This window comes from Staurois parvus, unplaced genomic scaffold (genome assembly GCF_062004578.1).
Source record: "Staurois parvus isolate SC_StPar_1 unplaced genomic scaffold, SC_StPar_1.0 ptg001923l, whole genome shotgun sequence".
NCBI classification, from domain to species: Eukaryota; Metazoa; Chordata; class Amphibia; order Anura; family Ranidae; genus Staurois; species Staurois parvus.
The window spans coordinates 6,641-22,500 of NW_028319719.1; the positions used below are offsets into that span (position 1 = coordinate 6,641).

Genomic DNA, 15,860 nt, shown 5'->3' on the forward strand with positions numbered 1-15,860 from the left:
AGGACACCATCTTGCCAACGCTGGAGTTGATTGGTTCGGATCACATTTGGTTCACGTGTCAGAGATGGACAGCGTTTTCCATTTTAAAAGGAGGGTCAATGGCAAGTTCTCTTGATATCCTCTCCACCCACCGTCCTTTGAAGTGCCTCTCCGCTGTTGGGGCTCTCAAAAATATCTAGAACTTCCAAGGACGGTTGGTGGAGAAGATATCAAGAGAACTTGCCACCCACCCTCCTTTTTAAATGGAGACACTATCCATCTCTGACACGTGAACCAAAGAATTGTCAGTCTTCAGCTCTAGCAACTTTTTGTGTCATGGGAAGGAGGCCACACGATCCCAATACTTGGAAGTTCTAGATATTTTTGAGAGCCCCAACAGCGGAGAGGCACTTCAAAGGACGGTGGGTGGGGAAGATATCAAGAGAACTTGCCACCCACCCTCCTTTTTAAATGGAGACACTATCCATCTCTGACACGTGAACCAAAGACGTGGCAGTCTTCAGCTCTTGCAACTGGTTGTATCATGGGAAGGAGGCCACATGATCCCAATACTTGGAAGTTCTAGATATTTTTGAGAGCCCCAACAGCAGAGAGGCACTTCAAAGGATGGTGGGTGGAGAGGATATCAAGAGAACTTTCTATTAGTGTCTCCATTTAAAAGGAGGGTGGGTGGCCAGTTCTCTTGATATCTTCCCCACCCACCGTCCTTTGAAGTGCCTCTCTGCTGTTGGGGCTCTCAAAAATATCTAGAACTTCCAAGTATTGGGATCATGTGGCCTCCTTCCCATGAAACAACCAGTTGCTAGAGCTGAAGACTGACACATCTTTGGTTCACGTGTCAGAGATGAATAGCGTTTTCCAGTTAAAAGGAGGGTGGGTGGCAAGTTCTCTTGATATCTTCTCCACCCACCATCCTTGGAAGTTCTAGATATTTTTGAGAGCCCCAACAACGGAGAGGCACTTCAATGGATGGTGGGTGGAGAAGATATCAAGAGAACTTGCCACCCACCCTCCTTTTTAAATGGAGACACTATCCATCTCTGACACACAAAAAAACAAAGATGTCAGTCTTCAGCTCTAGAAACTGGTTGTGTCATGGGAAAGAGGCCACATGATCCCAATACTTGGAAGTTCTAGATATTTTTGAGAGCCCCAACAGCGGAGAGGCACTTCAAAGTATTGGGATCATGTGGCCTTCTTCCCATGACACAACCAGTTGCTAGAGCTGAAGACTGACACTTCTTTGGTTCACGTGGCAGAGATGGATAGTGTCGCCATTTAAAAGGAGGTGGGTGGCCAGTTTTCTTGATATCCTCTATACCCACTGTCCTTTGAAGTGCCTCTCTGCTGTTGGGGCTCTCAAAAATATCTAGAACTTCCAAGTATTGGGATCATGTGGCCTCCTTCCCATGAAACAACCAGTTGCTAGAGCTGAAGACTGACACATCTTTGGTTCACGTGTCAGAGATGAATAGCGTTTTCCAGTTAAAAGGAGAGTGGGTGGCAAGTTCTCTTGATATCTTCTCCACCCACCATCCTTGGAAGTTCTAGATATTTTTGAGAGCCCCAACAACGGAGAGGCACTTCAATGGATGGTGGGTGGAGAAGATATCAAGAGAACTTGCCACCCACCCTCCTTTTTAAATGGGCACACTAGCCATCTCTGACATGTGAACCAAAGATGCCAGTTTTCCGCTCTAGAAACTGGTTGTGTCATGGGAAGGAGGCCACATGATCCCAATACTTTGAAGTGCCTCTCCGCTGTTGGGGCTCTCAAAATATCTAGAACTTCCAACAGCGGAGAGGCCATTCAAAATATTGGGATCATGTGGCCTCCTTCCCATGACACAACCAGTTGCTAGAGCTGAAGACTGACACGTCTTTGGTTCACGTGTCAGAGATGGATAGTGTCTCCATTTAAAAGGAGGGTGGGTGGCAAGTTCTCTTGATATCTTCTCCACCCACCATCCTTTGAAGTGCCTCTCCACTGTTGGGTCTCTCAAAAATATCTAGAACTTCCAACAGTGGAGAGGCACTTCAAAGGATGGTGGGTGGAGAAGATATCAAGAGAACTTGCCACCCACCCTCCTTTTAAATGGAGACACTATCCATCTCTGACACGTGAACCAAAGATGTGTCAGTCTTCAGCTCTAGCAACTGGTTGTGTCATGGGAAGGAGGCCACATGATCCCAATATTTTGAATGGCCTCTCCGCTGTTGGAAGTTCTAGATATTTTTGAGAGCCCCAACAGCGGAGAGGCACTTCAAAGTATTGGGATCATGTGGCCTCCTTCCCATGACACAACCAGTTTCTAGAGCGGAAAACTGGCATCTTTGGTTCACATGTCAGAGATGGCTAGTGTGTCCATTTAAAAAGGAGGGTGGCTGGCACGTTCTCTTGATATTTTCTCCACCCACCATCCTTTGAAGTGCCTCTCCGTTGTTGGGGCTCTCAAAATTATCTAGAACTTCCAAGGATGGTGGGTGGAGAGGATATCAAGAGAACTTGCCACCCACCCTACTTTTAAATGGAAAACACTATCCATCTCTGACACGTGAACCAAAGACGTGTCAGTCTTCAGCTCTAGCAACTGGTTGTTTCATGGGAAGGAGGCCACATGATCCCAATACTTGGAAGTTCTAGATATTTTTGAGAGACCCAAGTATTGGGATCATGTGGCCTCCTTCCCATGACACAACCAGTTGCTAGAGCTGAAGACTGTCAGGTGGCGGATGATCTTTAACCTGTGTAAGCCTTACAATCGTGGGCCAGTCACTGCTGTAAAATATGGACCCCCCCAGGGCAAAGGGTCAGTCTGACCAAAGCTATAGGTGAAGCTTGGTGGGCTGGGCCACCGTCAGCTCTTGTTGATATCTTGGGGACCTTCAGTCCCTGGCTTTGCCTCTTTCATAATTGAGTTTCCCACTATTTGTTGGTTCTCATTGGGCTCACCGTTCCTGGGTCAATGCTATCCACCAGGCTTCACCTAGAACTAGAATTTTACCCTTTGGTGGACTGACCCTTAGGCCTCCTTTATACTTGCTTTGAAATGCGACTTCGGGCGCGCTTTTTTAAAGAACTGTTAATGCCAATCAAATAAAATGGTCACCTTACCGTCCTGTTCACACGTTTGTGTTCGGGTCGCTTCAAGAATTATACCCCATGTTGTCTTCTTGGTCCTTCAATGCGTCTCCAAAGCCTCCATAGCAGTCTGACAACGTTCACTAACAGCACCTGTAGCTTTTGATGGGAATTTATTCAGTATGCGCTTATTAGCTTCACTTTGTTTTGGAGGTATTGCAGGTATGAGATATCCCAGGATGCACTGGGAAACCAGCAAGTGAACCAGTAAGACGTCATCAGCAGTCACTTCCGGTTCATGTGTATGTATTCTGGGAATGTCTGGTGTAGACGTCACATCTGGTATGGAGAAGAAGGGAGGTGAGAAGGGTCCAGAGTGGAGCAACTAGCAGGCAGTACGCGTTGTGTGTATCAGGTGTGGGAGCCGCCAGGGGTGTGCAGGATCTGCGGGTTTCCATATCTATGGCGCCATCCACCCCCCCCAGATCTATGGCGCCATCCACCCCCCCCCAGATCTATGGCGCCATCCACCCCCCCAGATCTATGGCGCCATCCACCCCCCCCAGATCTATGGCGCCATCCACCCCCCCCCCAGATCTATGGCGCCATCCACCCCCCCCAGATCTATGGCGCCATCCACCCCCCCAGATCTATGGCGCCATCCACCCCCCCCAGATCTATGGCGCCATCCACCCCCCCCAGATCTATGGCGCCATCCACCCCCCCAGATCTATGGCGCCATCCACCCCCCCCAGATCTATGGCGCCATCCACCCCCCCCCAGATCTATGGCGCCATCCACCCCCCCCAGATCTATGGCGCCATCCATCCCCCCCGATCTATGGCGCCATCCATCCCCCCCAGATCTATGGCGCCATCCACCCCCCCCCAGATCTATGGCGCCATCCATCCCCCCCGATCTATGGCGCCATCCATCCCCCCAGATCTATGGCGCCATCTATCCCCCCCAGATCTATGGCGCCATCCACCCCCCCCAGATCTATGGCGCCATCCACCCCCCCGATCTATGGCGCCATCCACCCCCCCCGATCTATGGCGCCATCCATCCCCCCAGATCTATGGCGCCATCCATCCCCCCAGATCTATGGCGCCATCCATCCCCCCAGATCTATGGCGCCATCCACCCCCCCCCCCAGGTCTGTGGCGCCATCCACCCCCCCCCAGGTCTGTGGCGCCATCCACCCCCCCCCCCCAGGTCTATGGCGCCATCCACCCCCCCCCCCCAGGTCTATGGCGCCATCCACCCCCCCCCCCCAGGTCTATGGCGCCATCCACCCCCCCCCCCCCAGGTCTATGGCGCCATCCACCCCCCCCCCCAGGTCTATGGCGCCATCCACCCCCCCCCCCCAGGTCTATGGCGCCATCCACCCCCCCCCCCAGGTCTATGGCGCCATCCACCCCCCCCCCAGGTCTATGGCGCCATCCACCTCCCCCCCCAGGTCTATGGCGCCATCCACCCCCCCCCCCCAGGTCTATGGCGCCATCCACCCCCCCCCCAGGTCTATGGCGCCATCCACCCCCCCCCCCCCAGGTCTATGGCGCCATCCACCCCCCCCCCCCCAGGTCTATGGCGCCATCCACCCCCCCCCCCCCCAGGTCTATGGCGCCATCCACCCCCCCCCTAGGTCTATGGCGCCATCCACCCCCCCCCCAGGTCTATGGCGCCATCCACCCCCCCCCCCAGGTCTATGGCGCCATCCACCCCCCCCCCCAGGTCTATGGCGCCATCCATCCCCCCCCCCAGGTCTATGGCGCCATCCATCCCCCCCCAGGTCTATGGCGCCATCCATCCCCCCCCCCAGATCTATGGCGCCATCCATCCCCCCCCCCCAGGTCTATGGCGCCATCCATCCCCCCCCAGGTCTATGGCGCCATCCATCACCCAGCTAGGGCGGTTCTGCATCTCACTCGCTGTACACAGTGGCGGTGTCCACCTTGCACTCTCCTCTAACACGACTCTTCTTCCCCCCCTACAGAGACAAGTCGCCACATTGCGGTGTCACTGGGCGGGACGGGCGGTGGTGGAGGAGCGAAGGAAGAGAGCTTCCGGCCCCCGACGCCCAGCCATGGCGCACCAGAAGCGGAGCCGGGACCAGGCCTGGCCGGAGGAGGCGGGCGACAAGGAGCACGGCCTGTACAGCCTGCACCGGATGTTCGACATCGTGGGGACGCACCTGACCCACCGGGACGTGCGGGTCCTCTCCTTCCTCTTTGTGGACGTTATAGACGATTACGAGCGCGGCATGATCCGCACGGGGCGGGACTTTCTGCTGGCCCTGGAGAGGCAGGGCCGCTGCGACGAGACAAACTTTCGCCAGGTGCTCCAGCTGTTGCGGATTATAACGCGGCACGACCTGCTACCGTACGTCACCCTGAAGAGGAGGCGGGCCGGTGAGTTCTCATGTCATGGTTGTGAGGAGGAACGGGTTCCGTGGCATTGGTGTCCATCAAAAAAAAAGAGGCGTGGCCTGGTGAGATGGTTAAAACGGACGCCAAGCACGCGATGTAGAAAACTTTAAGGTGGTATGGGCTTCTGTCCAAATTTTTTTCATTGCTTACCTTGTTGGGAGAAATTGCACCTCACTTCCTGTCCGGGCACCTCACTTCCTGTCCTGGTGACGCCTTGACAAGAACGGCGAGGAGTGGTTGTCACTTGAGGCAGGAAGATGACAGACGGAGATTGTAACTTGACGGGAAATGGTTCTGTTGCGTTCCGTGTCACCGCCGGAGAGATTTCCCTTGACTTCCTGTTTTGACAGGAAGTGAGGGAAGACCTCCCCCGAGGGGGCACTGACCACACCTTAAAGACTGACCGAGCTTCCTGGTGACCGTCACTTCCGGGTTTAGGATGATGGGATGCTAACATGCGTTACAGCCCGCCTTGCGATTGGGAGCTTTCCGATCATGTGACCGCCGATCGCGGCGGTCACATGATCAGAAACCCCGCCTCCCAGCATCTGAAACCCTTTAAAGGGCCAGGAGACGCCGGTGCCAAGGGGTTGAGTTGCCAGTCCTGTCGTTAATCTTCTATAGGCTCCGCCCACCACCAGGAGAAATCCGGGTATCACATGACTTTCTATCTCCCATGTGAAGGTGTTTGGTGATTGGCCCAGTGCTGTCACGTGGGGAGAGGCAGGGCAGCCATCTTTTTATATTTAAAGGTTGTACCTCCTCCTTAGTTTTGCTCTTCAGCGATTGGGCTTTGTTGCAGCTTGAATGAATCCACAGCAGACTAGAGCCAGACCCTGCTTCTGCTCCCCCACGCGTTTCGTTGGTGAAACGCGTTGGAGTGGGATCCGGCGGTGAGCACTGGGCTCTGGTTTCGTTGGATTCGTTCACGTGTCAATAAAGTATTTGTTTTTTTTTCAAATGAGGGAGGTGTGGCTTTCTTTGTGTGATCTGAGGGCCCCGTAAAGCTCATCACCTGGGGTCAGTTGGAAGGCCGCCTGGCGGGTCAGGAGTAAGCAATGCCCAAGGGTCAGGGGTCAGGATTAAAGTTTGTGAACCCTTCCGTATACCCAGTGAAGGGACGGGCCTCAGGTGATACACAGATGAAACACATACTCCTAGGTGAGTTGTACCTGTTTATCTGTAGCCTTCTCTTCTCTACATCCGTTTAAGGTCCAGAATTTGTAAAGCTTGTCTGAGAGGTCAGAAAAGAAGGGGGGCGGAGAGCTGAAATTACACTCTGCAGAGTTCAGTGACAGCAATGACTGCTGATTGGAGGGAAGGGTCACACCGCCCGCCACACAGGAACAGAGCTGAGGCTGTCAATCTGCTGGAGGTCACTCCCCTGTCACCGTTTTTCTCTTGGTGTCAGGAAAACTTGTCAGAAGTGACGCCTGCTGATAGCACAGAAAGGAGGCAGCAGACAGAAATGTCACTTGGTGCTCTGGACTGAGACAAGTACACTCTAGAGGGATGTGCTTTGTTCATATTTCTTGTCTGAGGTTTACAATCACTTTATGTATTGCAGAGGTCAGGGGTAAGGAAGACGGGGGTAAGAGATGTAGGGAGGTCAGGAGTCGGGGGTAGGAAACGTAGGGAGGTCAGGAGTCGGGGAGTAGGAAACGTAGGGAGGTCAGGAGTCGGGGAGTAGGAAACGTAGGGAGGTCAGGAGTCGGGGAGTAGGAAACGTAGGGAGGTCAGGAGTCGGGGAGTAGGAAACGTAGGGAGGTCAGGAGTCGGGGGTAGGAAACGTAGGGAGGTCAGGAGTCGGGGAGTAGGAAACGTAGGGAGGTCAGGAGTCGGGGGTAGGAAACGTAGGGAGGTCAGGAGTCGGGGAGTAGGAAACATAGGGAGGTCAGGAGTCGGGGGTAGGAAACGTAGGGAGATCAGGAGTCGGGGAGTAGGAAACGTAGGGAGGTCGGGGGTAAGAAATGTAGGCAGGTCAGGAGTCGGGGGTAGGAAACGTAGGCAGGTCAGGAGTCGGGGAGTAGGAAACGTAGGGAGGTCAGGAGTCGGGGAGTAGGAAACGTAGGGAGGTCAGGAGTCGGGGAGTAGGAAACGTAGGCAGGTCAGGAGTCGGGGGTAGGAAACGTAGGGAGGTCAGGAGTCGGGGGTAGGAAACGTAGGGAGGTCAGGAGTCGGGGAGTAGGAAACGTAGGGAGGTCAGGAGTCGGGGAGTAGGAAACGTAGGGAGGTCAGGAGTCGGGGAGTAGGAAACGTAGGCAGGTCAGGAGTCGGGGGTAGGAAACGTAGGGAGGTCAGGAGTCGGGGGTAGGAAACGTAGGGAGGTCAGGAGTCGGGGAGTAGGAAACGTAGGGAGGTCAGGAGTCGGGGAGTAGGAAACGTAGGGAGGTCAGGAGTCGGGGAGTAGGAAACGTAGGGAGGTCAGGAGTCGGGGAGTAGGAAACGTAGGGAGGTCAGGAGTCGGGGAGTAGGAAACGTAGGGAGGTCAGGAGTCGGGGAGTAGGAAACGTAGGGAGGTCAGGAGTCGGGGAGTAGGAAACGTAGGGAGGTCAGGAGTCGGGGAGTAGGAAACGTAGGGAGGTCAGGAGTCGGGGGTAGGAAACGTAGGGAGGTCAGGAGTCGGGGGTAAGAAACGTAGGGAGGTCAGGAGTCGGGGGTAGGAAACGTAGGGAGGTCAGGAGTCGGGGGTAAGAAACGTAGGGAGGTCAGGAGTCGGGGGTAGGGAGGTCAGGAGTCGGGGGTAGGAAACGTAGGGAGGTCAGGAGTCGGGGGTAAGAAATGTAGGGAGGTCAGGAGTCGGGGGTAGGGAGGTCAGGAGTCGGGGAGTAGGAAACGTAGGGAGGTCAGGAGTCGGGGAGTAGGAAACGTAGGGAGGTCAGGAGTCGGGGAGTAGGAAACGTAGGGAGGTCAGGAGTCGGGGAGTAGGAAACGTAGGGAGGTCAGGAGTCGGGGAGTAGGAAACGTAGGGAGGTCAGGAGTCGGGGAGTAGGAAACGTAGGGAGGTCAGGAGTCGGGGAGTAGGAAACGTAGGGAGGTGAGGAGTCGGGGGTAGGAAACGTAGAGAGGTGAGGAGTCGGGGAGTAGGAAACGTAGGGAGGTCAGGAGTCTGGGGTAGGAAACGTAGGGAGGTCAGGAGTCGGGGGTAGGAAACGTAGGGAGGTGAGGAGTCGGGGAGTAGGAAACGTAGGGAGGTGAGGAGTCTGGGGTAGGAAACGTAGGGAGGTCAGGAGTCGGGGGTAGGAAACGTAGGGAGGTCAGGAGTCGGGGGTAGGAAACGTAGGGAGGTCAGGAGTCGGGGGTAGGAAACGTAGGGAGGTCAGGAGTCGGGGGTAGGAAACGTAGGGAGGTCAGGAGTCGGGGGTAGGAAACGTAGGGAGGTCAGGAGTCGGGGGTAGGAAACGTAGGGGAGGTCAGGAGTCGGGGGTAGGAAACGTAGGCGAGTCGGGGGTAGGAACGTAGGCGAGTCGGGGGTAGGAAACGTAGGCGAGTCGGGGGTAGGAAACGTAGGCGAGTCGGGGGTAGGAAACGTAGGCGAGTCGGGGGTAGGAAACGTAGGCGAGTCGGGGGTAGGAAACGTAGGCGAGTCGGGGGTAGGAAACGTAGGCGAGTCGGGGGTAGGAAACGTAGGCGAGTCGGGGGTAAGAGACGTAGGCGAGTCGGGGGTAAGAGACGTAGGCGAGTCGGGGGTAAGAGACGTAGGCGAGTCGGGGGTAAGAGACGTAGGCGAGTCGGGGGTAAGAGACGTAGGCGAGTCGGGGGTAAGAGACGTAGGCGAGTCGGGGGTAAGAGACGTAGGCGAGGTCAGGAGTCGGGGGTAAGAGACGTAGGCGAGGTCAGGAGTCGGGGGTAAGAGACGTAGGCGAGGTCAGGAGTCGGGGGTAAGAGACGTAGGCGAGGTCAGGAGTCGGGGGTAAGAGACGTAGGCGAGGTCAGGAGTCGGGGGTAAGAGACGTAGGCGAGGTCAGGAGTCGGGGGTAAGAGACGTAGGCGAGGTCAGGAGTCGGGGGTAAGAGACGTAGGCGAGGTCAGGAGTCGGGGGTAAGAGACGTAGGCGAGGTCAGGAGTCGGGGGTAAGAGACGTAGGCGAGGTCAGGAGTCGGGGGTAAGAGACGTAGGCGAGGTCAGGAGTCGGGGGTAAGAGACGTAGGCGAGGTCAGGAGTCGGGGGTAAGAGACGTAGGCGAGGTCAGGAGTCGGGGGTAAGAGACGTAGGCGAGGTCAGGAGTCGGGGGTAAGAGACGTAGGCGAGGTCAGGAGTCGGGGGTAAGAGACGTAGGCGAGGTCAGGAGTCGGGGGTAAGAGACGTAGGCGAGGTCAGGAGTCGGGGGTAAGAGACGTAGGCGAGGTCAGGAGTCGGGGGTAAGAGACGTAGGCGAGGTCAGGAGTCGGGGGTAAGAGACGTAGGCGAGGTCAGGAGTCGGGGGTAAGAGACGTAGGCGAGGTCAGGAGTCGGGGGTAAGAGACGTAGGCGAGGTCAGGAGTCGGGGGTAAGAGACGTAGGCGAGGTCAGGAGTCGGGGGTAAGAGACGTAGGCGAGGTCAGGAGTCGGGGGTAAGAGACGTAGGCGAGGTCAGGAGTCGGGGGTAAGAGACGTAGGCGAGGTCAGGAGTCGGGGGTAAGAGACGTAGGCGAGGTCAGGAGTCGGGGGTAAGAGACGTAGGCGAGGTCAGGAGTCGGGGGTAAGAGACGTAGGCGAGGTCAGGAGTCGGGGGTAAGAGACGTAGGCGAGGTCAGGAGTCGGGGGTAAGAGACGTAGGCGAGGTCAGGAGTCGGGGGTAAGAGACGTAGGGAGGTCGGGGGTTAGGAAACGTAGGCGAGTCGGGGGGTAAGAAACGTAGGCAGGTCAGGAGCTGGGGGGTAAGAAACGTAGGCAGGTCAGGAGCCGGGGGTAGGAAACTCAGGCGAGTCGGAGGTAGAAGTAAGAGACATAGAGGGTTCAGGAGTAAGAAAAATTGGGAGTCTGAGTCAGGGGTAGGTATCGTAGACTGTTCATGAGTAGGAAATGTAGAGTTAAGAGGTAAAGAGTTCAGAGGTCAGGAATAAGTAAATGCACAGATATCTTGGGTCAGGAGTCAGTAACGGAGAGAGGGCAGAGGTCGGGAGTAGGTAACGGAGAGAGGGCAGAGGTCGGGAGTAGGTAACGGAGAGAGGGCGGAGGTCGGGAGTAGGTAACGGAGAGAGGGCGGAGGTCGGGAGTAGGTAACGGAGAGAGGGCGGAGGTCGGGAGTAGGTAACGGAGAGAGGGCGGAGGTCGGGAGTAGGTAACGGAGAGAGGGCGGAGGTCGGGAGTAGGTAACGGAGAGAGGGCGGAGGTCGGGGAGTGGGCAACGGAGAGAGGGCGGAAGTCGGGGAGTGGGCAACGGAGAGAGGGCGGAAGTCGGGGAGTGGGCAACGGAGAGAGCGCGGAGGTCGGGGAGTGGGCAACGGAGAGAGCGCGGAGGTCGGGAGTAGGTAACGGAGAGAGGGCGGAGGTAGGGGAGTGGGCAACAGAGAGCGCGGAGGTCGGGGAGTGGGTAACGGAGAGAGGGCGGAGGTCGGGGAGTGGGCAACGGAGAGAGCGCGGAGGTCGGGGTGTGGGCAACGGAGAGAGCGCGGAGGTCGGGGTGTGGGCAACGGAGAGAGCGCGGAGGTCGGGGTGTGGGCAACGGAGAGAGCGCGGAGGTCGGGGTGTGGGCAACGGAGAGAGCGCGGAGGTCGGGGAGTGGGCAACGGAGAGAGCGCGGAGGTCGGGGAGTGGGCAACGGAGAGAGCGCGGAGGTCGGGGAGTGGTCAACGGAGAGAGGGCGGAGGTCGGGGAGTGGTCAACGGAGAGAGGGCGGAGGTCGGGGAGTGGGCAACGGAGAGAGGGCGGAGGTCGGGGAGTGGGCAACGGAGAGAGGGCGGAGGTCGGGGAGTGGGCAACGGAGAGAGGGCGGAGGTCGGGGAGTGGGCAACGGAGAGAGGGCAGAGGTCGGGGAGTGGGCAACGGAGAGAGGGCGGAGGTCGGGGAGTGGGCAACGGAGAGAGGGCGGAGGTCGGGGAGTGGGCAACGGAGAGAGGGCGGAGGTCGGGGAGTGGGCAACGGAGAGAGGGCGGAGGTCGGGGAGTGGGCAACGGAGAGAGGGCGGAGGTCGGGGAGTGGGCAACGGAGAGAGGGCGGAGGTCGGGGTGTGGGCAACGGAGAGAGCGCGGAGGTCGGGGAGTGGGGAACGGAGAGAGCGCAGAGGTCGTGAGTGGGGAACACAGAGCTAAGCAAGTGTTTATGGATCAGGTTGGGATTTACAGATTTGCGGCTTGTCTCCGACATCTGCTGGGGCCCCTCATCATCCTCTCTGGGAGTCGGGGAGTGTAACGTTTGAAGCGTGATGAGTTGGAGCCTTCCCACTTCAAGCACCAAAACGGCGTAGTGGAGCAGTCCGCGCATGCTTTGCCACACAGGTTGCTCTAGTTGCGCCATTTTTTTTAGTTGCCACTTGACCGGTATGACGGGTTGGAGCCTGCACCCCGCAAACATTTTTGGTCCCCGGCTCCCAGGAACACGTTTCTGGGGTACAGTCCCAGTTGTGAGGCGCCCGTCCCCGAGAAACAGCAACCTTAGCTTGGCTTCCAGGTCCTACACCCGAGATCTTGGTCCCAGAGCTCAGGAAGTGAATGGTGTTGGGTGGGATTGGCCAGGAAAGTCTTGAAGGAGCCGTACAGCAAGAACGTAACTAGAAGGTCACCTCCGAATTGGGACTCTTAAAGGATCGCTCCACCCAAACTCCTATTTCAGTGCTTGGCACCACCTAGTGCTTTCCTCCTCCATCTCCTGGGCGGCATTGGCAGTGATACCTCCATACTTGTGGTCTTGGGTCCATTACGAGAGCCCCGCTCTTCCAGGGAGGGGCCAACGCTGGGAGATGGAAGGAAACTCCACCTCTAAAACACCACTTTTGGGTGTCCTGGGCAGGTTGTCACCGTGTTGTCCTGGGCAGGTTGTCACCCTGTTGTCCTGGGCAGGTTGTCACCCTGTTGTCCTGGGCAGGTTGTCACCCTGTTGTCCTGGGCAGGTTGTCACCCTGTTGTCCTGGGCAGGTTGTCACCCTGTTGTCCTGGGCAGGTTGTCACCCTGTTGTCCTGGGCAGGTTGTCACCCTGTTGTCCTTTGCCCGCAGTGTGCCCGGATCTTGTAGACAAATACCTCGAAGAGACTTCCATTCACTACATGACGCCGCGAACGCACAGCAGCGGAGAGTCCAGCACGGAGCACCTGCGCTCGCCTGGTAAGAGCCTCGTGTGTTCTCATTGGCCAGATCGTTGGGGGGGGTGGGGTGCCAATAATGTGAGTGTAACTCTTTCCTGTCTGTGTTTCTCTAACTGGTAGCACCCCCCCATCACCCGGTGGTGTGCTCCCCTTCCTCTGGACCCCAAATCTGCACTAAGAGGCCAGGACGGGGAAGACCGCCCCTCAGCAGCCAGAAGAAGAGGAGGAAATCCATCACACCAGACCCAAAGGAGAAGCAAACCTGTGGTAGGTGGATGCTAGTAAAGAGGACCTGTCACCACCACGTGGGGGGTTGGGGAGGGCTATAGGCTATTTACAATGAGGAGCCTCAGTAATATCCCCCCTTACATTGGGGGTCAGTGGAGAGCCATGGTTACATCCCTTCCCACAATGGGGGTCAGTGGGGAGCCCCGGTAACATCCTTTTAGATTGGCCATAAGTGGGGAACCCCAGTAACAACCCCTCTTAGATTGGGGAGCCCCAGTAACAACCCCTCTTAGATTGGGGAGTCCCAGTAACAACCCCTCTTAGATTGGGGATCAGTGGGGACCCCAGTAACATCTCCTCTTAGATTGGGGGTTAGTGGGGAGCCCCAGTAACAACCCCTCTTAGATTGGGGAGCCCCAGTAACAACCCCTCTTAGATTGGGGAGTCCCAGTAACAACCCCTCTTAGATTGGGGATCAGTGGGGACCCCAGTAACATCTCCTCTTAGATTGGGGGTTAGCGGTGAGCCCCAGTAACCCCTCTTAGATTGGGGAGCCCCAGTAACAACCCCTCTTAGATTGGGGGTCAGTGGGGACCCCAATAACATCCCCTCTTAGATTGGGGATCAGTGGGGAGCCACAGTAACACTCTTTCTCATGTTGAGGTTCTGTGGGGAGCCCCTGTAACCTCCCCTCTTACGTTGGGGGTCAACAAGGAGCCCCAGTAACATATTCTGTTACAATGGGGGTCAGTGGGGAGCCCCAGTAACCTCCCCTCTTACGTTGGGGGTCAACGGGGATCCCCAGTAACCTCCCCTCTTTCGTTGGGGGTCAGCGGGGAGCCCCAATAACATATTCTGTTACAATGGGGTCAGTGGGGAGCCCCAGTAACCTCCCCTCTTACGTTGGGGGTCAGTGGGGAGCCCCAGTAACACCCCCTCTTACGTTGGGGGTCAGCGGGGAGCCCCAGTAACATCATCTTAGATTGGGGGGGTCAGTGGGGAGCCCCAGTAACATCCTCTTAGATTGGGGGTCAGCGGGGAGCCCCAGTAACATCCTCTTAGATTGGGGGTCAGCGGGGAGCCCCAGTAACATTCTCTTAGATTGGGGGTTAGCGGGGAGCCCCAAAAACATCCCCTCTTATGTTGGGGGTCAGCGGGGAGCCCCAGTAACATCCCCTCTTAAAATGTCGATCAGCGGGGAGCCCCAGTAACATCTTCTTAGATTGGGGATCAGTGGGGAGCTCCAGTAATATCCTCTTAGATTGGGGGTCAGCGGGGAGCCCCAGTAACGTCCTCTTAGATTGGGGGTCAGCGGGGAGCCCCAGTAACGTCCTCTTAGATTGGGGGTCAGCGGGGAGCCCCAGTAACGTCCTCTTAGATTGGGGGTCAGTGGGGAGCCCCAGCAACATCCTCTTACATTGGGGGTCAGTGGGGAGCCCCAGCAACATCCTCTTACATTGGGGGTCAGCGGGGAGCCCCAGCAACATCCTCTTACATTGGGGGTCAGCGGGGAGCCCTGTTAACATCTCATTTATACATTGGGGGTCAGTGGGCCCCCATTTTAGTACCATCATCCTACTGCTCCCCATTATAGTGCCACCATACTGCCCCAACTGTCCCCATTGGAGAGATTTCCTCCTCCTGTTTCTGTGGATCAGGAAGTGAAGCAAAATCTCTCCTGGGGGGCATTCGATATTTTTTTGGAGAACCTCCTTCCAAAATTTGTACAAATTTCCTTACTTTTGGTCAAGTTGTTGACTTTTTTTTTTCTTTTTTGTCCTTGCTCCCGCCCCCGACGCAGATATCCGCCTGCGGGTCCGGGCCGAGTACTGCCAGCACGAGACGGCACTACAAGGCAACGTGTTCTCCAACAAGCAGGACCCCCTGGAGCGCCAATTCGAACGCTTCAACCAGGCCAACACCATCCTAAAGTCCCGGGACCTGGGCTCCATCATCTGCGACATCAAATTCTCCGAGCTCACCTACCTGGACGCCTTCTGGCGCGACTACATCAACGGCTCTTTGCTGGAGGCACTGAAAGGCGTCTTCATCACGGACTCCCTCAAGCAGGCGGTGGGCCACGAGGCCATCAAATTACTGGTCAACGTGGACGAGGAAGACTACGAAATCGGCCGCCAGAAACTGCTTCGGAACTTGATGATGCAAAGCACGCTGTGACGCCAACAGAGAACCCTTTCTGGGGAAGGGGCCGCGGGAGGGGCGGAGCTACAATGACACTTAGCGCCGCTTGGCACATGGCGGCTCTTAAAGTGAAAGGATCCATCACAACCAATTTTTTTTTTTTTTTTTTTTTTTTCTTCAGTACTTTTTTTTTTTTTTTTATATTAACTAAAAAGTATGGAAAAAAAAAAAAAGAAATATATAAATCTATTTGAGGTAAGCACTGTGTTGCTTGAGGAGTAGACCGACCCAACATGCTGTCAGTATGCGCCTATATTATAACTATATTTATGTACTTGTAAAGATATATATGTATACGGGGCCCGATCGGTCCAATTAAAAGAAAAAAAAAAAAAAATCTACGCCTGTAGGGACAGCGGCACTTGTATCACTGCGCCAATTTTTTTTTTATTTTTTTTTTCCCCTTTACAAGGTCGCTTCTCTCCATACTGGTCATGTGACCCAGAACAGCATTGAGTTCTCTTCTCAAACTTCTCTCCGTATCTTTTTTTTTTTTTTTTTTTTTTAAAAAAAAGAAAAAAAAATGGCGCCTGGCTGCACACATTTTTTTTAAATGATGGAAATCTTAAAATTTAAAAAAAAAAAAAAAAAAAAAAAAGCTTTTCAAAAATGTTGCGAGGGATGCGGTTGCGTGTGGCTGTGATGTAGTTTAAAGGGGCGCGTTTTACATATATATTAAAAAAAAAAAAAAAAAAA

General features: G+C 55.7%; 1 protein-coding gene across 1 annotated transcript; it reads left to right on the top strand.

The window, feature by feature from the left end:
- Positions 1-5,049: 5,049 nt before the first annotated feature.
- Positions 5,050-15,661, top strand: DEDD (death effector domain containing). Its single transcript, XM_089664487.1, has 4 exons — positions 5,050-5,493; positions 12,646-12,753; positions 12,855-13,001; positions 14,764-15,661. The coding sequence occupies exons 1-4, from the start codon at positions 5,169-5,171 to the stop codon at positions 15,138-15,140; spliced, it is 957 nt and encodes a 318-aa protein (XP_089520613.1). The 5' UTR covers positions 5,050-5,168; the 3' UTR covers positions 15,141-15,661.
- The last annotated feature ends 199 nt before the right edge of the window (positions 15,662-15,860 follow it).

Excerpts from the sequence above, each read along its gene's own strand:
- DEDD (XM_089664487.1), top strand. The coding sequence starts at position 5,169 with ATGGCGCACCAGAAGCGGAGCCGGGACCAGGCCTGGCCGGAGGAGGCG. Across the intron at positions 5,494-12,645 it reads CCTGAAGAGGAGGCGGGCCG|TGTGCCCGGATCTTGTAGAC; the intron begins GTGAGTTCTCAT and ends CTTTGCCCGCAG. Across the intron at positions 13,002-14,763 it reads AAAGGAGAAGCAAACCTGTG|ATATCCGCCTGCGGGTCCGG; the intron begins GTAGGTGGATGC and ends CCCCCGACGCAG.